Consider the following 26,500-nt stretch of genomic DNA (forward strand, 5'->3'; position numbering starts at 1 on the left):
ACCATCAATAATTCATTAAAACCAAATGAGATATCAATGAATTTTGGTTCAGTTTATCACGAATTGTCATCGCATGTAGAGCTGCATTTTGTTCCTCCTACCTTGGGCGAAGTGTCAGATTAACTAATATATAATTATCGTGGACGTGTTATAACATCATGTGTTTATACAAAACTTGCTTAGTGTAACAAATGTTTATTTATCATGCAACTTCTGAAGGAGTGATATCGTTTGGAATGGACTAATATGTGGAATTGATGATATAAGAAATACATGGTAAGAATGAACGTGTGGATACAGGTTTCTGAATTTTGCCACTTAATAAAATAATATCAACAACACTTCACTGAAAATGTTTTTCGAAAGGATTCTATGTTTCGTGATGTATTTCTGGGTTCCTAACCTCGAACAATTTGAAAAATAAACAAAGCTAAATCTACAGAGCATCTTCTAAATTGTAACAAAGGGCAAACCAAGTTAACCACGAAAATGTACTCTGTAGAATAAATCACTGAACTGCTCAATCAGTCAGTAACTTGTCGTATTTCCAAATTTTACCCACAAATTGAATAACTGACGAAATAATGAAACTAATATACCTACCTACTTAGTTTTCTTTTTTCACCAATATTTTTTCAAGTTTGCGAACGGAAGAGGAATTACTTTCCAAAGTGTAAACCATCCCAAAGAAAGCAAAGTATATTGATTTCCTTTTTTCGTTACTGACCAGTTAGATCCTTCATACGCAGAGTATATATTTGGGGTAAAGTTTTCTGTTTAAAAATTACCTATTGCAGTCTGGGAGATTATCTGTTGATTTAGCTTCATTTTTCAAATTGTGGAAGTTTGAAATCGCAGACAAATAGCACAAAACATTGAAAATATACTAGAAAATAGAAATTCAACTGAATTAACGCTTTCCCATGCAAAATGAACTAACGATAGATAATGCTCCTACGAACAATATCACTCATCATAGCGAAGGTTTTTATAAAATTCAAAACTCTTGGTAGTTCATTATTCAGAATTTCTAAATAATCCCACATTCAAATAATAAATATGATTAATTCAATGTCAACAAATTACCGAAAATTGACCCAATGGACTCTCTCTGAAACAGAAATTAATAATATTTATTTACCAAGAAAAAAGTACAGAAATATATTGTTAAAATACACAGTAATATTCACGTAATAGATAATTGATTATAGTTCAATCGTTTCAATCGTGATAACCACTGTTGTAAATAAATAAAGAAAACCCACAAAGGCAAAGCCTGTACGTGGGTATTGGTTATTGATTTTGAAATAGACAATGAATGATTTAAAATCAAAATTAACAAAAACAACACAGTTGAGCAAAAAAAGTATAATTTTAAAATGACATTCATTTACTTTCAGTATTGAATAGTAATATTGGATAGAATCTATAAATAGATGACTCAGAAACAAACACAAAACATTTCTCGGTATATTTTATTATTTTTGGTCAGTAATCCTTGATATCAATTAGTTGATGTAGTTTTTTTCGGTGTGTTCAAAATCCAAGTTTTCATTTTGGATTTAAGCGGGAAAAAATTAATTACATAGTTTAAAATTGAAAGGAATAACACTATATTACTTGGGAGCCAGATATGAATAGCTTCTTTGTCCAATCGTCTTCAACATTCTTCAACATTCGCTGGTGAAGAAGCAGCGTTAAGGCAAAGACTTGTCGAATATCATTATTTCTGCCTGTTCACACAGATCATCGCTTGGGTTGATATAAGGTTTGTTTATCATCATTTTTATTATCCATTTCTGTACCGTTCTTGAGATGATTATTGGTGACTCCTCCCCAAGCGATTATGCCATAAGACAAACGTGTTTGGAATAAGGCATGATACATTATTTTCAGATGTTTGAGGTCAAGGATCTTTATAAGGAATTCAAACTTATATACCAAGTATCTGATTTTTGTGTCAGGTCCATCGTGTGCGCATTCCATTTAAGGTTACTGTCCAGCTTAATACCTGAATATTTTACAGTTTCAGAAGATTTTATTTGTATTTTATTCCCATTGATAGGTGTATAAATTACACAATAATTTGGAAGATTCGGTTTATAACTAGTAAATGGAAGATACACAGTTTTTTTAAACTATTCATAAGTAATTTACTATTGAAGTATTCCACAATTAAGGGAAATGAGGAAAACACAAAAACAATTTTGCATATGCAATTATGTATACATAAGTAACAAATTAAAACAATATATTTTTATGTGGCCAATTCGGTCAATTCTTTTTCAAGGAAGTGGAATAAGAATATGTAACCATGAACATGAATTTGTGATTCAATGTGAGGATTTTTTGGTGTAGTAATGCATATTACGTGAATTCTATCCCAACATTAAACCGTTATTTTTGACACCTCGACACATGTTTCAATCACCAAGTGATCATCTTCAAGAGGAAGATTAAACTCAGTCTTCCTCTCGAAGATGATCACTTGGTGATTGAAACACGTGTCGGGGTGTTAAAAATAACGGTTTGGTGTTGGGATAGAATTCACGTAATTCACTCATTTTTTACTAGTATCGGACCTATACGAATGTAAATTCTCCACTAGAGATTTTTTTGTAAATACGTTAATAGCTTTATTGGCATATCATATGCATATGGAACCCCAAGTGGATTCTCATTTTGCTAAATTCTTCGAGGTCATTATAACGGATTCAGCAAAGTAGGATGTTGGAATGACAAGTATATGTACAGGTCAAGAACCGACACATTAATCCAGATTGAAATATATACGATTGATTAAAAGCGAAGATGAACGAGCACGATTAGTTGTAAGGGCAAGTCCGAGAAGTAAATTCCTAAGTAAAATAAGGAACCCAAACCTCATTCATAGCTGGAATGTAAAAGAAATGCTGATCTCTTTGCCATTCACAAATGCAGTACTATTAATCGACGATGACTTTCAGACATTTCATACAGGTATCAATTAGGTGTGTGCCAGTGACGGCTCATGCATTGGAGAACAGGGGAGGCTAAAGTCATAAAGGCTATATACACACAGAAAAGCCCGCGAAAATTTTTTGGGGTACCGCACCTGTTTAAAGCAAAATACGTAATATTTGCATAAATGCAAACAAAAATTGTGTATTGCCGAAAATTATACGTATAAAACTGACCATTGAAAAGCAAGGAAAAAGAGTTGTCTTTGAGTTATTTAATATGAATCATTTTTAATTTTTTATTTTTAAACATATCTAAAAACGATTGAAAGTTGTGATGTACAGGTAATATCGGTAGTTTCATCAATTTCCCATGCAAAATAAGAAAGGCTTAATCTCCTTACTCATATTTTCCTTAATAATGTATGCCACACTGTCTATAAGCTCATTTTGGACGGTTTTTGAGGTGCCTGAAAAAACGCTACCGTTTAAAAAAGTGCCAAATTGTGAATCATATTTGCCGCATAACATTAAAAGTTTTTTGTAATTGCCGCGATTAATCGAATCTTCGGTTTATTCGGTTGCGCAAAAAGCTAATTCTTGGGAACCCAAATAAATCGTAATATCGATAAGTCTTTTTAAATTCGACCGATTTTCCCTACCCTGATTATTAAAAGAAATTATGGCCTCTTTTTGAGCTGTATCTAAAGCTGTTGCTATAATTTGTTTGCTGAATAATTTTCATTTACAAGACGAAAATATATGCTCCTTAGATTTAAAATGTCTTTCTGTAGAACTAGGTAATTTTTTTAAATCGGAGTATCCTGTTGTAGATCAGGTTTGGTATTCGGTTTGTACGAAAAATAAAACACAGGGCCAACAAAAAAGTTTATCTCGTTCAATGGGACCGGTTAACCAATCGCATTTATCGTACCAACAAATATTAAATTAATTAAATTAAATATTAAATATTTAATTGAAATTAAATTTAGTTGAGGCCTTCCCAGAGTTTTAATAATATAAAATATATTATCATAAGATGAAGACTTAAAATTATTTGTCAGCAACCAATAGACTATATCGTCATATTTTTTAATTTCGTCCAACTTATCCATAATAAATAAATAAACCTGAAAACACCTTGAAATTGAAAGAGAACACTTTAAAAACACGTTAAAAATTTGTTACCAAAAAGCACTGCTATAGTACAATACTGCCTGTTTTATACACAAATAACAAATATTATCAAGTAATACTAAAACGATTCACCGAAATATTTTCCAGTCCCGTTGGTCACGGCATCCCGTCCGAATAATTAAATAAAAAACAAACGCAATCGTACACTAACGAAGACCAACTGGAGGCTAGCCTCTTCTAACGCTATAATTTCCGCAACAAAATTACAAATCGGGGCGTATGTCGCTGGTTGGTTCGGCCTCGCGGAGCTTGTGTTTTTTAAAGGCTTGGCTCCCTTGCAACGTAAGGCATTTATTATGTCGGGTTGATGGTTTATTCGTTATTCGTTCATGGGCGGTGCGTTTGACGTTTGTTGATGCAGGATACAGTGTGGTACGTACTACGTAGTGAGTGATGTTTTTTCGGGCATATGATGTATTTATATTAAAAATGAATGGTAAAGTAATGATACCCAAGCATTTTTAGAAAAAAATAATCATAATTATTTGTCAATATCTTTTAATTTATTGCGGTGATTAACCTCAAATTTTATGGGGAGGCTAAGCCTCCCTTGCCTCCTATGACGAGCCGCCGCTGGTGTGTGCTGGTGCACACACCAGCACAACCTACAATAATCAACCTACTCTTCCGGCAAACAGACAGTTTTCTTCGACTTTTATAGAAACAAACTAGTTGATTGGATGACTGAAGGTGACCCAATATTAATAAATTCAAAAGGAACTACGAAACTATTTGATCGATATCTCAAAAAGTGTCTTAAATTCGATACAAAAAATGCACGGTCATATTTTACAGGTGTAAATGAAAAACTCTGGACTTCACTCTTGATGCATTCTATGGACTTCAAAGTAAATCGAATTTAACTGTAAATACAGCTAAACATTTCTTAACCAAACCTCTATTCATTGAACGGGTAGAACATATCACTTTTTATAGGGAGAATCAGGTGTAATCCAAAATTAAATAAAATGCAAGGAATAAAAAATAACCTAATTAAATATGATGACTAATCATTCTCATTGTAAAATTTCACTGTGTAATTTATTCAAATTTATTTGAAAATTCACCAACATGTGGCTGACATTGAATTTTTTGTTTTGATATTTCAATTATTAAACGTATTTGAAAACCCAAACAAGACATGTTTTCCAAATTTTTATGAAAGCTGTTATTTTGTCTTTGAAAGTATTTTCATCCCCCAACTTCGAATAGAACATCCTATGTGTTATAACATTTCTGAACTCTGCTCGAAGATCGAAATAATTTTTGTGAAGGTAAGGTGAAAATTCAATATTTCATAAATCAAGTAATACAACAAAGGCACTGTTCACATGAGGTATGGAAGTTTATCTTTTAGAGAAAGCTTGGATATTTTTCCGTACAGTGTACTTTGAAAATACGTCTCCGTTCGTGTCAATACTAGCAAACTATAATTCAATAGAACACTCTGTATATCATCAAATTGTCGAATTCAACTGTCAATAAGTTTCATTGATCAGGTATGTTCCATACATATCTTTGATCGTTTCTGAAATATAATTTTTTTTGGATTTTTTTGCGTTTATTCTGCGAATATACTGTAATACTGAAATAACAAAAAACTCAGTGTCTTAGAGTGCCTTAAATGATGACCGATCACAGACGTTATTAGGTATATGATAAGAAGTAAGAATCTAAAGGTGTTAGATCTGGTGATCGAATCGGCAAAATCCAGAGATCCAAATGTCGTTATCAACGATCTTCGTACATATTAGTGAGTTATGTACTACTCATGTGTACAGAGTGGGCCAAATTATAAACTTTCATAAGGCGGTGTCTGAGGGTCAAATTTTATGAAAAACCTAATGTTCAAAACCGCATATCGATATCTCTCTTCGTTTCTGAGTTTCAGCATGTTTTTCGAGAATGTGCATTTTCGAAAAGTTGAACATCACAAAAAGCAACCCTCTGAGCCAACATATTATTAAAAAAATATTAATACGTTGGGCCCAAAGGGTTTCTTATTGTGGTCTTTTACCAAGGTTTTGTGCTTCGATTTTACAGGATCTTCTTGTATACACTTGACGAGTAAGTGATTGGAAAAACAATTTTAAGTTCAATTTTAAACAAATTTCACGACTACTACTTACTTCCAGGTATCGCACTGATGATGTCTTAAAAGCCGAAAGCGCTTTATAATTTATAAATAAATTATTTACACGAAATATGACCCTGTTCCTGATTTGTTAAATCTCACCTGAGTTGAGGAACTCTTCTGATCCTGTATGGCCTAAATTTGTATTTTTTTCAAAATGTTCCTGAAGTTATTTCTTGGTAGGCCTGTTGATAATTTCAAATTTCGCGTTGAAGTTTTGGGATTATTTTCAACAGTTCCTATAACGACTATTCGTCCCAACTTCTCGTCCCTATTTGATTCATATAGTTTTGACCTTTTTTTTCAAATTGACCACCATCAATTAGGTTGTGTCGCAATCTTGCGAAAATGTCTCCAAAAAGTTGTAATTCCTCTGGATACCTCTCGTGACACAAATTGCTTGCTGCATTTTCCCCGGTTTATATAAAACAGACTATCACATCCCATTTTTCATAATTCTCATACTTCATTGCGAATGTGTTTGAAAATTGAACAAAAACCACTGCCTTAATAAAAATTTGACAGCTACCAGTACCTAAAGATTTGCATTCTTGATTAAAGTGTGCGTTTCAGTCTACATGAAATAACCTAAAAGCTCTGTATTTCATAGATGACCCTAGCAAAACATCAACTGTGCTACATTTTTTGAAAGGTAATTTTAAGCTCTATTGAAATATATGTAAAAAGTGATTTGGAACTGTTTTCATAGAAACAAGAAAATGCACATTTTCGAAAAACATGCTCTAACTCAGAAACGATGATAGATATCGATATGCGGTTTTCACTAATAAGTTTGTCATAAAATTTGACCCTCAGACACACCCATCAGTTTTTTCTATCTAGTTTGAAAATAGGAGTTTCCCTTAAAAAATGTCCAATTTGGTCCACTCTGTACAATGTGCAGGAGCCCCATCCAACTGATACCAATAATTCTGTAAGGAAAACTCAACTTCTTATACTCTCTCGTGAAAATTAAAAGGAAGTCTGAATCGCTTTTTTCCATTTTTTTCTCATTTCCCATATAGTTACGAAAATTGAAGATACATTCTGATTGGTACCCTTTTTTTCAGTACCTCTTCAAAATGAATTATCAGATTTTGATCCCACTGGTATGCATGTTCATCACACTTGTTTCGTCGGTAAGAATTCCACCAAATCCCTGTCCACAAATTTTCTCATATTACAAGGACAGAAGTGGTCAGCTATATGGCGAAGCCATCATTCCTTACGATAGAAGTACAACAATGCAGTTCAGTGTCAATGCATCTTTAGCAGCACTTTTCCAAAAAGCCGTAAGTATAAGTGTTAGATATTTCTTTTGAACAAGAAGAATTCATTTTTCATTGAAAACTGTGACCTGTATATAAATGACGTGATATGCCGGAATCTTGTACTGTTTTCTTAAATTCTGTTAATGCTTTGATTTTCACTCAATCAATATTTTAATTTTTGTCACCTTTTTGTGTGATATTCGAATTTTGAAAGAATATCGGAAGTATCCAGGCACATTCCCCCAAGGAGTGCGCTCACTTTATTGTGCATTGTAGAAACTTACTTCCAATTTGTTGGACAATAAATAGTACTAAATGGTATATATTCTATGTATTTCATTTCAATGATTTTATTCTTTAGTTCATTTTTTTTTTTCATTTCCAGAGTTTGTGCATATTGTTTTCTGTTTTTCACTTCGTTATTCGAAAACTCGAAATTATGACCGTACTCTCGAAAATTCGAGTTTAAAGTCTGAATTTTGAGATTAGAGTCAAAATTTCGAGTGTCAATGTCGTGATTTCTAAAAAACAAATAATTGAAATAAGTGGTACTTCTGCGTTTCCGTAGTTTTGTGCTATCTTATATCGAAACTTTTTAAGAATTAGTGTCAAACTTTAAAAACTAAAAAAAAAAATTGCCATTGAAAAAAATTATCTGTGATCAGAAGTGCTGTGAACATTACTGTGTTCATCAGACAAAGTATCAAATTTACAATATTATTATTCATAATTCAAGTGGGTTTTTGAACAGCTTACCTTATATCAAATGTTGTAAACAAGTTTTTAATTTTGATTAAGTTGACATTCAAATATTTCAGCTCACATCAATTACAAGAAAACAATATGATCAAATGTAAAAACATTGTCACCTCTATTTTTGAAGTCTTATAAATATTTTGTAGAAGACGGTATGAGAAAATAACATACATATTCTTCGTGGAATAATATATCAATATCGAATAGATTTGCAATTACAAAATGAAATAATAATAATGGAGATTTTTATATCCTATCATAATTGACAGTACAAGAAATACAATACAGAAATTATTAAATGGTGGAAAAAGGCCGGAAATCAGATGAGCTGCAAGCAACTCCGGTTATTATCCACAAGCCAAAACAAAATCGAAAATAATGTACGACACTTGTCATTGTCTTCGTCCAATGAAAAAAAATATGTGAAAACTGAAGAAACACAGAAAACATCCAAAACAAGGGATTTTCCCAATCACAAGAAATGTAATACTCTCTTCGACGCGCGTTGTTGGCGCCTACAGGAGATATTTCATATACGTTTACACATTACACTATAATTTCAACGAATCACTCATTGAAAATTTCCTTTTTCAGGAATTGAGGTTAGTTTTGGTTACCACTTTGAATGAGCTTCAAAGGGCAGAAAGAGTAGTCTACAACGTCTTCTTTCCCTCTCAAGAAATTATCCCAAAAATTACACAAATTACCTATAATGGAAACGTTTTCTGCAGAGGACCACCAGAACCTTGTAAGTATCCTTCATTCATCAACATATGAATTCGTCAGGATAACGTCGTAGTTAAAGATACTGAAAGTTGTTAGAATGGCAGATTTACCCATTTGGCTGAGGTAGTACATGGTTGATTGATATATATTCTGAGAGTAGTACCTATCGTCAAAATGTCAATTAGACCGTATTCAGTATCTTTTTAATTTTCTTCAAGGACTAAGTATCCTCTGAAGTTATTTCTCATCTGCTCTTTATTTCAGTGGCATTTCATTTCCAAGGGCTTTCACCAATTTCTTCAGTTTTCAGTAAAAACATCTCCTCGTATCGTTTATTACCGGGTGTGATTAGAGAGTTTTTCATATATCTCAATTACCTGATGGTAATATAACAAGAATTTTAACTTACATGGAGGTGATTACAAGTAACTGTCTTATATTTCATACTTTCAATGGCGAATCACGTGGAATCATATCTTAGAAATGAAGTTGGGGATATCCACCTATATGTATGTATATCATGTGACTGATGCAAATCGCCGTAGTTTATGTTTCATCATACTCAAACTCCACATATTTCTGTATAAGTTCTGATCTATCTGATTCACCCCTGTATGATATTGGTGTTTTATTAACTGTAGATCAGTACTTTGCCTCACCAACTCTGGCCTTCTCAGCTACAACTAAAGACGTCCTCTTCGTGCAGGAGGCCGAACTCAAGCTCCATTCGAAATTGTCCTAATAGACAAAATTTGATGTGGAGAAATCTGCATCTGGTGACGGCAATAGAGAGAGGGCACGAAAGGATTTTAGCTAAATCATTTTTCTTCAATTTAATAACAGATAGCGAAGAATAAATGCTATTGTTACAAGTTAGACAGTTAGATTTTGTTAGTATTACATTGGTGATCCAGTTACTACAAGTGGTGACGATAGGTTAGACCATCACAAATAAATGAAGTACCGGATTATTTCACTGGTGACCCAGTGGAAGTTCAGTTACTAGAATTCTCCGACAAAATATTCATTATGGAACAACCTTCCGGATTGAGACTCGCTCATTATATCACCTACCCTTTTCATACTCTATTATATACCATACTAATAAATATTACTTCTTCAGTACAAACTCTATGATTTTAAAGTCATGCTTTAAAAAGTTGTGTAACTATAAAATTTTCCCCCTTGAAATACCTGAAATGTTTTAAACTATCAGCCCTCAAACTGAAGAGGCCACTAAATTTTATGAACTGCCAATATTTTTCCAATAAGGTTTCCAATGATCACCCGAAGCTTCTTATAGCGTTCTGCAGTTTAGCGCTTCGAAATCTACGTAAGACTTCGGTATGAGCATTCATACTTCATTTGGTGTATTCCAAGTTATACTTTTCCATGTGGTAGAAAATTTGAATCACGCCTTTAGGGCCTGTGACCATAATGAACCGCGATTAGTATGAAAATCCCTGCATATAAATACTCTGGAATGTCTCATCTATGACTAATTTTACATGAATAGGTACTAAAATGAATTTGAGAAACTTGGTTTTACTTCATCGATTTTTTTTTCAGTGATACCAGGAATTTCAGGTATTACCAATATTTGGTATACAACCATTTTTAAATACACCAGAAGACCATTCATCCCTACCACAAACCAAGTTAACGAGGATCCAGGTACATCAGATGCTGATATACCAGTGAAAGATCCAGGTTTTCAAATGCCTTCCAGAATTCCGAATATTCCAAGACCTGTTCAAAATCCGAATGTAATAGGACCGGTCGAGATTCCAAGACCTGTTCAAAATCCGAATATAATAAGACCTGACGAGTTTTCAAGACCTGCTCAGAATCCAAATAGTTTGCAACCTGTCCTAATTGCTCCTATTCCGTCGGTAGACTCTCATGCTGAGCCAGAATCTATGAAGGATCCCAAGCCCAATACTCTCAGGCCGATAGAAAATGAGTAAGAAACTATTCATTTTATATCGATATCTTTTTTTCCAATTATGCATAATAATTTCAAATGTACATATGAAAGTATAACGGTCTACTGAAAGTCACATTGTAATTTACGATTATTTTTCCATAATGGATACAATTCCATGGAAAAAATTAACTTTCACTTGCCGATGCACTATTCCCCTACAAGCAACCGTGGAAAAATTGTTTTCTCAGCAAACTCCAAATTTCTGTTTTACAGCCTATCGCCTCCATTTTGAATGTTCATTATCATGTATCACTGAAAAATTTGTGATGCACTGTTTGGAACCTTTGATGTAGTAATGAATATTATTGGAGTTTTATCCCAACATCAAACCGATATTTTCAACACTTCGGCACGTGTTTCGATCACCAAGTGATCATCTTCAAGAGGAATATTAGGAAAGAACAACTTGAAGAAAATAGAAACAAAAATGAAAATGGTACAGTTCTGGTGATGGGGACAGGGTCTATGATGGATTGTTTCTAGACCAAAGGTTTCTGTTATAAGTTCCAGCGTTAGAACAAGATCAACGACCAGATCATGGAAGAAATTAATGAATGTATGAACAAATTGAAATAACTGATGAATGCAAACGAAGGGTCTTAAGGGAAAAACATCTATTTCAAGTTTCAAAGAGATTATCAAGACTATCGCCAGCTGAAATTCCAAATCCTCTTACTTTGAAAGGAAAATCTTCGTAGGTTATATACCATCGACAAGTTGAAATAGCACCCAGTGTCAACGGAGTAGACCTAATGCTTCAGAAATACTACACAACAATTCAGAAATTAGTCTTAGTGGGTATAAAAATAATTGTGTAAGCTATAGAAATGCGATATGAACAATCAAACTTCGAAAAATCGTATCAAAGTCTAAAAAGAAAAAGATCTTTACTATTTCTATGAACCAAAAAATTGTAAAATGAATAGCAGTGAAAACCTTTATCGAAAGTCTGTGCAATGCAACAAATTCTGATGTTGGGACGGTGTCAAAGGATAAACGCTATATCAATAGCTGCGTTAGAGTCTTAGACAAAAATGTGAGAAAAGGAATGAGGAGGACGACTTCAGGGAAGAAAAAATGATGTATGGAAAATCACTGAAATCGAACAAGTTACCTCTAATTTGAATCCATGGTCAATCAAGAAAAGACGTCCTCCGGGAGGGAAGTATTGTTTCAATTGTAGCAAAACAGAGGATCGAAGAAATACAGCTCATTGAGATGACATAATGAAGTTTATACCTTTATACCATAGAAAAAATAGATCCCTTGAGAGAGGGCAACACCCAAGAGAGGGCAGCAATCGCCAAAGCCAAAAATGAGACGATACCCGTGAAAAAACTGAATATTGACAGCTATATGTAACGAGATGATAAAAACATATGTTGAAAATTAGAAAAAGTCTAATAGATGAAGGAAACTTATGGTAATAATAAAGGAAATGATATTCTCCTGGACGGTATCGATGTATTTCACTCTTAGATTAGGTATCTCGTAGAATTTTTTGAATAAATAATAATCTCATTTTCCTTGTGATGTTGAAATAACAAATTCAATATTAGAAAGATCAATAAGAATGTATTTCATATAGTTATTAAACTAGCGAACGGCCTCGGTTATGCACGTGGAGCATAATAATAATAATAATAATGTGTCTTCAACACCTTAGTCTACCGCAGTCGCGTGATGGGTTCCTGACACAAGGTGCAGGGCCTGCCGCGAGGCGCCCGAGACCCTTATGCACTTGCTATCAGCATGTCCAGCATAAACGGTCTCGGCCTATATCCATCGACATAATGCGGCCCTGACAGTGCTATATTACCATCTGCGGCACTCTTACGGTATTGACGAGACACCGGTGTTGTCCTACGCTCCGGGGGATATCCGTTGTGGGGAACGAGAAGTTCCGAATTCATTGGAACTCTTCGTCCACCACCCTCAGGCTCATACAAGCTAATAAGCCTGATATAGTCCTTCTCGACCACCAGAGCAAGATGATATTTGTCATGCAGTTTTCAGCTCCTGGCGAGACAAATATCATCTGAAAAGACGATAAAATATCGAGATTTTCTCTTCGAACTCCGCAGACTCTACCCAGACCACTCTGTCAAGATGGTTGTTCTGATTATTGGAGTCCTTGGTGGCATGGTGCCCTCTCTACTCTCGAATCTCAAAATCATACCGGCTTACCGCACTAAGGCAGAAATCTTAGCCGCACAGATGCAGAAGGCTGTCATTCTTGGCTTACTGCGCTTGCTAAGGGTACATGATTCTCGGACCCATTGATCACTTACCCCACGGTGTGGGAAGTGGTCATTGGTTGATAATGCTAGCGCGCCCTCCCGAATGTATCGGGGCTTCGGGGGATAGGGCCTGACCAGCGCACACTACGGTGAAAAAAATAATAATATGCATAAAAAATACATTTATACATGAAAGGAAAAGGGTTAGCCAAAGGCTATCTTCTAAACCTCCCAAAAATTATACAGTGAGTGTAAGAAAATAATTATAAAAATACTTATAAAAATACTTATTTACTATCATAACAATGATAGAGGAGCGAGAAAAATAGTAAATCATATAATTGCTAATAACTCTCAATATTGGTCAATTTAACAATTTCATTGCACCACCATACATTGAATTTTAAATTGGCACTGAGCAATAAGCACTTGTGATTTCATTTCTTTCTTGAATTGATGAATATTATGATTTAAAAGTGGTAAAATTTCATTCAGATAAGAAGGGGGTATATTCGAAAAACATCCTTGAAATTTGGAAGTACGGTGCCTAGGTATGTTGAATGAGTTAATTCTCAAATCGACCATATGTATGTCAGAATGTCTGCTTGATAAACTATACAAATAACTAGGTGTTTTAGTTTGAAGCAACTTGAACGAAAAAAAATTATTAAATATTGGACTCTGTACCTCACATTCAGCTCCTTCATTTTTAACTAAAATGGTGTGACATGTTCATCATAGGGTATACAGCATACGAATCGCATGCAAGCATTTTGTATACGTTGTAACTTCTGCTTGTTATATTGCGGCAAAAAATTGTAATACACCGAACAACAATACTCGATAGGGGGGTAAAAAAGAGTTTTAACTAACCTGGGTTTCATTCCTTCTGATAACTGATACTTGAATTTATATAGCATCATCATATTTCAACCAATTAACACAAACTATTGATGATTCATACACATAAACCTCCCTCTTCAATCATCCGTGAAAACCAGATGATAATTCGAAAAAGGAATAAACAGTTCTTCTGAATTTCAAATATACAAGTTACTATAATTATTGAAATGCACTGATTCAGTGATATTTTTTAGATTTCTCAACCCGGTTACCCAAGCGCCAATAAAAACAAACAAAGATTTCCAATGTGGAATATCAAACAGCTTGATTGTACCCCTGATCTTAGGAGGTTCGAATGTTGAAGAAGACGAGTATCCTTGGCTGACGGCCCTTTTTGCTCTAAGTGGAGATGGAAATTATGAATATAAGTGTTCAGCAACTCTCATATCTGAGAAACATGTGATAACAGGTAAGCATTGAATAAATGAATAGTACGATGTTATCTACTCTACAAAAAAATGTCACCACGGTCCAGATAGGCAGATGTTTATTTTTTCTGCTTCTGCTCCACACAAAAGACTCATTTGTGGTATGATTGCATAAACATATTCAAATCAGTTTATTCATTAGCCACTGTTTTTTCAAAGCTAATCTACAACTATCAAGACAACTATTCATCTTGGGATTCATACAGGGTGATTCAAAAGTACTTTGACAAACTTCAGGAGGTGATTCCTCACAATATTCTAATATGAATTGTCCAAATAAATGAATGTCCGGAAACGCTTCGTTTCCAAGATACAGGATGTTGAAGTTTTATTTTTATTTTCGTTTTTTTCAAATAACTTTTGAAATACTGAACTTAATTAAACGAAACTTGGTAATAGGAGGTTTTTGAGGTGTCGAATTCGAACCTGATGTTCTTATTGCTCTTACTCGTAGGGGGCGCCACCTACACGTCTTTTTCTTTTTTAAAGATTCATAACTTTTTAGGGCGTACTTTTAGCACATTTTTCAGTAAAAAAATTGATTCTATCATATCTACGTAAATAAGCTATCCTTGTTACTAGTCGCTGTAAGCAACCGTTTTCTAAATATTTGGACTTGAAAACTTCAAGTCGATTATTTGATAATCGATGCATGTTGAAGTTATTACAAATATTTTCCTTTTTTCACAAGAATGCTTTGGAAATGAATTTGACGTTTTACTCGTTTGAAGAGGTCATTACTGTTGGGTACGTTCCTTTATGACATCCTTAAGCAAAATAGTTATTTTTGTATCAAGGGTGCATAATCAGTATTTGTTTTAATAAAATTTGCAAGAAATGTTAACATTTTATTTCAGGAAATTTTGAATATGTAGAATAAACTAAAATAAACGAAACTAAATTGTATTCAAATAAATTGTTAGAAGTGTCCACCTTCAGCGAAGATACAGGCAGTCAGTCGTCTAGTCATTGAATCTCGTACCCGCTCAAAAATTATTGGTGTGTTTCTTATTGTTTCACAGGCGTCTACTATTCGGTTTCTTAGATCTTCCTCGTTCACTACTGGAGTCTTATAAACTAGTGACTTCAAATGTCCCCAAAAATAAAAATCTATCGGGTTTAGATCTGGGGACCTTGGTGCCCACGCCTGGTTAGGTTCTTCTACACCCCTACCGATCCATCGATTTGGATAGACTGTGTTAAGGAATTCCCTGGCTACAACGCTAAAATGGGCCGGAGCCCCATCATGCATAAACCACATGCGGATATGAATTTCTAATGGTACATTCTGAAGTAGTCCCGGCAATTCATTTTCTAAAAAGTGTCTGTAAGTTGCGCCATTCAGTCGGAGCGGAAGAAAGAAAAGACCTATCAAGTAATTATCAATTATTGACGCCCATATATTTACAAAAAATTGATACTGATAATGCCTTTCCCTAACTGCGTGCGGATTTTCGAGAGCCCAAACATGGTTGTTATGAAAGTTTGTGATAGCATTTCGGGAGAAGTTTGCCTCGTCCGTGAAGAGTACATATCTTAAATATTGAGGATTTCCAGCCAATTTTCTCAAAAACCATTGACACATAGTAATGTGTTGGAAAAAGTCTCGTGGCAAAAGAGCTTGTACCCTTTGAATATGGTATGGATAATTCTCCAAACTGTGGACTGAGTAGAATTGACAGCTTCAGCAATTACTCTTGTACTTGTTTCTGGATTTTCCTCGAGAGCTTCTTCCAATTCTGGGGTTCGGACTGCTCGTGGTCTTCCAATAATATCAGCTGTCCTCTTAAAGCTACCTGTTTCTGCCAAACGACGGTGGAGACTGGCAAATGTTGGAGCTGAAGGCAGTACCCGATTAGGAAATCGCTCCTGGTAAATACGTCTTGCTTTGCGCGCATTGCCATCCGCAAGGCCATAAACGAAATGTATATCGGCTAAATGAGCATTATTTTTTAAATATTCCATTTTTTCAAAATAACTGTTTTCTACTTCTACTTACGGAAACAAAATATGTAATAACCACAAACGTCAAATTTATTTCCAAAGCATTCTTGTGAAAAATGCAAAATGTTCGTAATAACTTCAACATGCATCGATTATCAAATAATCGACTTGAAGTTTTCAAGTCCAAATATTTAGAAAACGGTTGCTTACAGCGACTAGTAACAAGGGTAGCTTATTTACGTAGATATGATAGAGGAATCGATTTTTTTACTGAAAAATGTGCTAGAACTACGCCCAAAAAAGTTATGAATCTTTAAAAAAGAAAAAGACGTGTAGGTGGCGGCCCCCACCGAGTAAGAGCAATAAAAACATCAGGTTCGAATTCGACACCGCAAAAACCTCCTATTACCAAGTTTCGTTTAATTAAGTTCAGTATTTCAAAAGTTATTTGAAAAAAACGAAAATAAAAATAAAACTTTAACATCCTGTATCTTGCAAACGAAGCGTTTCCGGACATTCATTTATTTGGACAATTCATATTAGAATATTGTGAGGAATCACCTCCTAAAGTTTGTCGAAGTACTTTTGAATCACCCTGTATATGTAAAAAATTATAATTAGGGGTGTATAAGAGCTGAACCGCCTCGGCTCATTCTTTTCCATATTGAAAATATACCTCATCCATCAACATCCAGCCTTAGAAGGCTCAAATTCAAAACAAATTCTCTTTACAAAACCAAGGCAAAGAATATGAAGGGTTTTTCAAATTTCACCCTGAAGTGAAAAAGAGGGTAAAGTGTCTTACGACACTTTCATTGTTTCTAACATCATAAACATCGGTATTTTGCTATTTGGTTAGATAATAAACCAACCTCTAGTGTTTTCCAAATCTATCCTAAAGGGAGCAAAAAAAAGGTCAGAACGTTCGTTTGGCGCATTCACATTTTTGACGTTAAACCCATAAAACTTGATACTGAGCGTTTTGCTAGAAATTAACCGACACTTTTATCGGGGGTTTTTGAAATTCTATCTCAATAGAGATGACAAGTGGACTGAACTTTCTCTTGGTACGCTACTCCTGCAATTTCCAAATTCAGAAATGAAACTTGTTTCTTGAATGTAAAAAGAATCTTTTTGGTACGGTTGTAAACTGCGTAGGTGCAAAATATATGAGTATTTAGGAGATATAAAAAACATTTAGAAAATTTGTGTTGTCGTTGTTTAGTTTAGTGTTAACTGTTGTTTTATAGCTGATTTTTGTGAAAATTTGATTACTTAAAGATTTTGGCATAATTTGACTAGATTTAGATATGCGTGGTTTTCCTGTGACCATGAGCGCACCTTTGGAATTTGAAATTTGTGAAAATGACGATGAATTCAAAAATAAATTTCATTCTCAGATACTGCTTTAATCATTCTGTGGATTATTTCTTTCTCCACCAAATAGATAACCAGTTTGCAACCTTAAGTATCGCTGTGTAATGTCGGGGTTTGGCAAAAATCAACCCTTAAGCGGTTGAAAAGGGAACTAAACCCTCTGAGTTTTTATAAATATTCTTCTGAGGGCTTGGCTCGAAGCTTCGCACTGAGTCGAAGGCTTGAATGTATCCTTGATTATAATGTAACGAAAGCTCAACATTTTGATGTACCATCAGTTGTACCCAACTAATGAAATATGTTTTTTCAGCTGGTCGTTGTGTACAATACTATAAAATTCAAGTGGTGAAGACGGAGGATATTTTATTGGTAATGGGTACCAGTGACTTGAAACAGTGGTCCTCTAATGGGGCTATCACAAGGAAAGCTAGAACTGTAGATACTCATCCTGATTTCAAGAAAAATCCAAATTCAGCTCATGCAGATTTATCTGTCATAACTATGGGTATGTATGACTGAGGCCCAGTTGTATAATACAATTTCAGTTTGAATGTGGTTAAAGTTTTAAGCTTGGTTTGAATTGAATTATGAGTTGTAGAAGGAATTTCACCACATACGAAGAGATTCACTTTTGTAGCTCAAACCAAGCTCACTCTAATAGAAACTTAATCTAACCTCGAAGTATCAAAACTCATTACTATAGTTTAATGTATTATTTTCACTATAAAGCCTTGAGAAAGCTATTGTATAGCGAAACACGTGTCGCGGTTTTTGTAAAACTCTTTATAGTGACAATCATACAATAAACTGTTGTAATAAGTTTCAATATGGATTTTCATCATGTATTGCCCATCTCTATTCAATTACCAAAATATTAATTTGAATTTTGTATTATTTCCATTTTCAAATAGTTTTATTTAGCTTGCCCTGTTTGTTTGTTTATTGAAGTTAAAACTTTGTTTTCTGATTCATTACGAAATATGTATTCATTAAAACTTGTCATAAGTCATAAATGTCGTTATGAATACTAGAAAAAAATGTCTGCACAATTATAGAAACAGAAAAATCACTTTCTTCTATATTAATATGACCGTTCTACGCAATTGGAAATTTCATCCTAGCTGCAGATGATTTTTCTGTTGTTGACTATTCATTTCTTTTATCGGTAAGGATCGTGGTATACTAATGATATTTTCTCACTTGGATTCTAAATATCCTCTATTAAAACCTAACTTTCATTCAAACTAAGTCACGTAAAGTTAAAGTGAGACTGGACCATGATTGTAGGTACAACTGGGACCAATTGAGATAATCAAATTAACTAAAAAATCAATTTGTTCAGGCCAGTCTCGACTTACCTACACTGTAAGTTCATTATCGAGTTTGAAAACTGTATGTGACGTAAGTAAAAGGAAAACTGATAAGGCCATTTTTAATTACAGGAACACTATTAAATAAACCAAAAAAATGCATATAACAATTTCATTGCAAGCTCGGAAAACAAGGCTAGGGATAGTTGGAAGATTATAAATTATGAAAGGAATGCCTCATCCAAAAAATCAGGGGATGTTCATATAAATGCTGAAGCATTTGTTGACTTCTTTGCCACCGTAGCAGATAACCTGATTAATTCACTTCCTGTTAACAACACCAAAGCTACGCAGTTTCTTTTTTCTTAGATCCTGTCACAACCGGAGAGGTGGCTGAAACAATCAAATCTTTAAAAAATACACATACTTACGACATTCACGATCTAAACTCTCACATCATAAAGGAGACAATGCACTTTTTGATAGAACTCTTGACAGGCATTATCAATGTGTGTTTTAGGGAAGAAGTTTTTCCAGATATTCTCAAATTCTCAAAAGTTATTCCTATTTTCAAAAAAGATCAGAGGTCAACCCTGGTAATTATAGGGCAATTTCAATAATTCCAGTTTTATCTAAAATAATAGAGAAACTAATTAAAATCAAGCTGACAAATTATTTCAAAAAATACGGTACATTGCACAGAAATCAATTTTGATTCAGGAGCAATGCTCCACAATAGATGCGATATGTAAAATTGTGGAAAATATTGTCGAAGGCCTTGAGGAAGGCAAGCATACTGCTATCAGGCTGTGTGATTTAAGCAAGGCCTTCGACTGTGTATCCTATGTTTTCTTGTTGAAAAAATTATCGCATTATGGTATAAGAGGACTACAGCTTAAATTTTTTGGAAGGTATCTCACGAACAGGGAGCAGAGAGTATTTTAAACAACAGTTCCAAGCCAGTTACACACGGTGTACCACAAGGGTCAGTTGGACCACTTTTGTTTATCAGCTACATCAATGATCTGTTTTTTCATCCATTTCCAAATAATACAGTTATGTTATGTTTCCTGATGAGCAACACTCATAAACGCGGATAAAAACACTGAAAACTTGGAGATTACTATTGAACAGGCAGAAAATCAAGCGGAGGTGTGGTATAATGCCAATAGTTTAAAATTAAATAGATAAAAAACTCAAAATCTCGTTATTTCAACAAATCATAACGTTACGGCAGGTAATGAGGTCACATTGCTTGAAGTTATTTTGGATGATGAACTGAACTGGTCCAGGTACATCGAACAACTTACTAAGAAAGTATTGAGCTATATTTATCTAATGCAACAACTAAAAAGGGTTGTTAACATTAACACAATGTTCTCTGCGTACTACTCTTTGATACATCCTCAGATCACGTATGGGATTCTTCTGTGAGGAAAATCGAGCTACGCTCTAAAAATATTCGCTCTACAGAAAAAGACTACCAGAATATTCGTTGGTGCTCACTGCAAGCCAATTTTCGAAAAATATGGCATCTTGCCTCTACCTTCCCTGTTTGTTTATTATGCCGTGATAGATATTCACAAAAACAAACATTGTTATTCGAACGCATCCGAATCTCATAATCATAATACTAGATCAGCGAATCTGTTCAAAATACATATTTATCGTCTTGACGTGTCCAGGAATAACTCACCTAAACTGCATTTATACAACAAGTTACCAGCTAGTTTGAAACAACTTCCTTCAAGAGAAAATGCAATGTAATATTATTAAAATATTGTTTTTATTCAATCAATGAATTTCTCAAAGCTCCTTGGAACGACAATTCCACATGATAATGAGGTTCAGTGTGACTTTAGACAATTTTATAGTATTTACTTTTTTATACTTGTATTTTTACTATTAGTCGTGTAGGATGAGCCTATGTAGGTATATGTATATTCATATGTATGTGTGATGTTTCTATTTACAATCTATTACTTCAAATCTTCTTCCGAAAGGTGGAACACTGACTTGCTACAAATGTATTGTATGGATATGTAACGTGGCCAATGAAGTTCTATCCTATTCTATTCTATGGGCTGACACCTATCAAAAACTACTCTATTCCCTGGCTAATACCACGAAGGGCGTTGTATTATATCCAACAGATGTTAGTGCAGGAATCTTCACAGAAGTATTTCATATGCTGTTGGCGATACAACTGCTGGAATTGATTTTCAATTATAGGAACGGGCACATTTGCAGACCGGTTTCAGCCTATTTGGCCTCTCATCAGTGCAAGGTGGGGGCCATTACCAACCTAAAGTAGATGACATTCCGCAATTGAAAATCTAATTCCGTTCAGAGTATCATTTGCCAAACCAAGATGAAGCAAACGACAAACAACAAATTTGTCATCATCATATCTGGTAAATAAGTACTAATCATCAGCATATGTAGGAAATACTTTTGTGAAAATTCCTGCACTGACACCAGTTGGATATAATCCGAGTAGTCAAGGGAATAGTTGTTTTCTGATCTGTTCTTTTAGTTAATTTGATTTACAGGCAGTCTTCAAGTATGCCCACTGAATATAATATGTGAATTAAAATAATGCCTGAACACAAATATGTATGTAGACGAAGAACGTAAACAAAGCCACGACAATATCATACAACGAGCAAAAGTGCTGATCAATAGAAATCTACTACCATCAAAGTCTCAATGAAATTCAGAATTCACCTCTTAAACATTATAGGAAGTTGAAGAAAGTTAAATAATAAGTTCGAGAGGTCGATTTGTTTGAAACATATGAATAAAAAAATATGCTGTCTTATTAAACTGTGCCTATCAATATGCCCTATATTTTCTCATTGTATCAAGTTTAATTTGCCAAAATATAATTTTTATTGTGGAGCAGATTAAGCAACAATGAGATTGTTTTCAATCATCACCGGTGATAACAACCAATAACCTTTTGATTTTTCAGATGTACCCGTCAAATTCTCCAACGTTTTGAAACCAGTTTGCCTATGGAAAGGCGACACTGACTTGTATCCAATTACCAATATGATGGGCACTATAACTGGCTTCGGCCAAGATGAAGATGCCCAGAAAAATGGAGACTTACATGTCATCAAAGCTAAACACACTGAAATACCCATCGTGTCACAATACGATTGTCTTCTATCGAGCATAGCCTTTAACGGTATCACTTCAGATAAGACGTTCTGTGCAGGTACGTATCACATTTCCTGAGGGACCGAGTATCGAAGCTGATAAAGGTGAATAGTTTCTATTCTACAAAAATGTTGTTAATCGATTTCGCGTCAAATAGTAAGCCAGTTACTGTTGTTGAAAATGTGTACTATGGTGATAACTAGTCTTTATCTAAGAATTTTAGGACCCAGTGGCATCTACGGCCTGATGACATCGACAACTGCGGAACTAGCCAAACGTCACACCCATTCTCAATCCCTAAAGAGATGGGATGAAATTAAAAGATGCAATCTTGCCAGGATTACCCTGGGCGACCCTTGGAAGCTGGCGCCGAGGAAATATCTGGCGATGATCAGGAAAAATCAACGCCACTGTCAACTAAGAAAACATTTCCACAATATGGTGCTAGTGGACACACCTCTATGCAGAATGTGTGAACAGGAAGATGAAACTGTCAGGCATGTCCTATGCGAATGTCCGGAGTTATCATCAATAAGAGAGTGTGTGTTCGGCTAGTCTTGGCTTACACCTGCCGATAAAAAGGAGATGTCTCCCAGATACCTGTCCACGTTCCTGGAAAGGACAGGATGGACTAGGAAGACAACTCCTTGGGAGGATACAATGGGTCACATGTGGCCTAAGTGCTGTGGGCCACTACACTCACCCTCCCTACTCTACAGCTACAGAGAGACAGAACTAGTCTTTATCAACACACAAGGTAGTGAAAATGGAAAGCATCGAAGAACTGCCTTGGTTGAATGAACAATGTACAAATTTGCTGAATTGTTAAAATCGATACGTAACACTAGACTTTTGGATGCTTTCGAAAGTTAGGAATAAGAATGAGAATCAAAGTCGATCGAACCAGTACTTCATGTGATTGAATATAAATTCAACGCTATTGAGATCTGATAACATCTAGTTTCTCGGTTGCAGTAAAAATGCAGAAAGAGACGGAAAGGCATTTCTCACTTGGTGGTCATATCACAGTATGGCTTTGCCAATAATTGGTCGCTTTTTTGTTTCAATGACCGGAATTTGAGTTTTTTGTCGTTCCATTGATGAGCTTGTCTTTGCTGAGATTAGTTTTTGATCGAAAGAGTGATGTCTATTATTATCTAGAGAAGCAAGAAGGTAACTGAAGTAATGCTGAAGTTTTTAAGGAAAACTTTAAGGAAGCGAAACTCTTTGGTCTCTTTGGACAACCGTAGGTCAACTAACTTTGCACAATGAAAACTATTATATGAAATCTGCCAATGGATTCTGTTGGAACTTTGTATTCAAAATTATGTTCATTATGTTGGTTTGATAAGTAAAGATAAGATGACCGAAAATATCATGACCTACTGTCTGCCTGTATCTGAAATAGGAGTTCTTATTTGAAAATGAACCATTCCAACTATTATGTTATATTATTGCCGACTCGATCGAGGTCTTTCTCATTTTTAGGAGGAAAAGGTAGCGGCCCTGTATTGGCGATATTGGAGCTGGATTAGTCCTCCCCATAGATGGTATTTACTATTTACGAGGAATAGCATCCCTTTCATCTGGAAAAAATGGAACCTGTGATTATCAGGATAAATATGCAGTTTTTTGCGATGTAGCCAAATTCATGGACTGGGTTAAGTCTTGTATGACTAACTGATTCAATAGAATTATAGATGAACTTTTTTACTAGTAGGGTGTCCTTTTCTGGTGACAGATGTACAATCAGATCAGGAACACCTAATATTGACTGAATAGAAGTATTTTATCTAAACTTCCAGACGACCAGAAGCCCCTTCAACAATTTTGATTTGTATAGGTGAAGTTTAGGGATTTTTGCTATGGTATTTCTAATGATAGTAATATTACGATGGAAACTTTGATTCAATTCTTGCCATACGAGTGACAAATTCAAATGTTTTCTGGTACCATTCACTTTAAAAAATTGGGTTGCATTCATTCAATTAATATTACAGTATGCCTTCAGAATAATGGATATTTTTAAATCAAATAGAACGACGTCATTCATCAATAAAACTGTAAGGATGCACACTTAATTTGTCAATTTTCTGAATGTTGATGACTTTCAGAAAAAAAGTTTAAATTGTTGAGATTGTTTTTGTGGAAAGTACCAGAAAATGAATATTATTTTTATCATAAAACCTACTGATTCTTCAACATAACAGATATTGTGTAATATATTAAATGTAATAAAGAGTATGAAATTTTATTTCTTTCGTAATTCAACACTCAAAACCGAATATAAATGGGAAACTGAAATTTGATAGATATAAAAATTTGTAAAAACCATTTGAACACAATATTGAAAAATAGACGAAAAACGGAAAGGATTTTAAAGAACAAAATCCGGCCTAGTTGGATGTGGTCGAATGGAACATGTAGTACCAAACGTTTCGTCTGCTACTGCGTCAGACATCTTGAGTGGTATATGCTTTGACTGCAAGGACGAAGGTTGAATTTCTAATTCAAATTCGAATAATTTATTTATAAAACTTATTGAACACAATACAATAGATTTAACAGTCTTCAACTCTTTTACAGATATTGGAAAAAGTCATCTATTTTAGATTGAAAAAGTATAACGATTATTTTTGAATGATTTATTTGGAGAACATAAAACACAGTTTTTTGCATTTTGAAACGATTCTTGTTCTATCTATCGACATGTGTACAAAGTTGGATCAATCTTATTTCCCACGTCGAGAGATTTTGATGAAACACAAGCAATTCGATTCAAACTCCATGGTGTTTCAATCCATCTTGAATCCATCTATATTTTTCTCATTCACTTACAATTCAAAAAATAGTGGATGTTGAAACGGTATGATCGAGAAAGTCCTCAAAAGTATTTTAGATGAGGACCTGAACTGGTGCGGACATACTTATTTTTTGCGTGGGAAATTATTAAGCCAACTATTTCTATTACGAAGACTCAAGAAAATATTGAGTTTCAACATACTTAATTATAAATTATTATATCTCTTTATTTCATTACCACCTATACTATGAAGTTACATTAACGAGTACCGCCACCCAGTCGTTAAGAATATTTATATTAGAGAAAAAAGCCATAAGGATTGTGGATGGAGTCCAATATCACCCATCTTGCAGGATTGAAAGGAAGTTTTCACCACCATAGTTATGCTTCTATCTCTGAAGATTAGCACAAACCCCCTTTTTAAACTCAATACATCAGCATGTAACTTTGAATATATCCTTTCAAAACAAGATCCCTTCAAAATGGAGAAATACACCTTCATACAAACCTAAAAATTTAAATCTATAAAAAAATGTGTTTTTCCCTTAACCAGTTGTCGCCTCCCCTACGAACAACTCTCAATAGTCGAAACTTGCGCGAGCTAAGGACTAACGAGATCTTATCTTTTAACGTGTGATTCCTAACACGGGTTGGACGATAAGAAGTGAAAATCGATCGTTTGGCCTTGCGGTACTCACCACCGTTTCACACAGCGGTTGATTCAGTGAGTGGAGCAAACCACCCACGTCAACCCACCAGGCTGCCTCCCACCAATTGTTTGAATCAAAGCTCGTTTCACTCTGTTAATGAGTTCGTTAACTCACCGATCATTTAACGTTAGTCAAATCACACCAGAATGAAGATATGACGTTTTTGGGAAAGAAAGTTTATGGCTTTCTACTACTCCATCTTGATACAAAAAAATGTGAGAATCTTCCAAAGAAAGGAAGGAAGTAATCAATTTGAAAACAATTAACTCTATACATGGATGTGTAGATCATGCAAAGAAGCAACTTTCAGACACAAACTGGAAGAAAGCCCTCCTGAAACAGCTACTTTCATATAAACATTGAATTGTACGAAAGAAAAAAAATCTTTCGAAACAAATACATTTACATGAACACTGAATTATACAGGAGATACTTTTCTCTACTCAGTTTGTAATCCAAACATTCGTTATGGAATAAAAGTCAGATATCATTCACAGGAGTTCTATTTTAAATGAATGGTAACAAATTGCACTTACATGGAACATTGTCATCTTCACTGGTAGACATCAATGTTCCGCTATAAGTCACTTGCCTTTGATTTACTTATGTC

The 26,500-nt window shown here is 34.5% G+C and overlaps 1 protein-coding gene across 1 annotated transcript; it reads left to right on the plus strand.

The window, feature by feature from the left end:
• Positions 1-25: 25 nt before the first annotated feature.
• Positions 26-24,616, plus strand: LOC111509204 (serine protease gd). Its single transcript, XM_023164900.2, has 8 exons — positions 26-276; positions 7,341-7,562; positions 8,892-9,045; positions 10,593-10,986; positions 14,348-14,562; positions 18,213-18,407; positions 22,187-22,435; positions 23,866-24,616. Exons 1-8 carry the CDS (start codon positions 274-276, stop codon positions 23,910-23,912), a joined length of 1,479 nt encoding a protein of 492 aa, XP_023020668.2. The 5' UTR covers positions 26-273; the 3' UTR covers positions 23,913-24,616.
• The last annotated feature ends 1,884 nt before the right edge of the window (positions 24,617-26,500 follow it).

The sequence above is a fragment of the Leptinotarsa decemlineata genome, unplaced genomic scaffold (genome assembly GCF_025532065.1).
Source record: "Leptinotarsa decemlineata unplaced genomic scaffold, Ldec_3_MD MMD2_tig00026354_RagTag_RagTag, whole genome shotgun sequence".
NCBI lineage: Eukaryota > Metazoa > Arthropoda > Insecta > Coleoptera > Chrysomelidae > Leptinotarsa > Leptinotarsa decemlineata.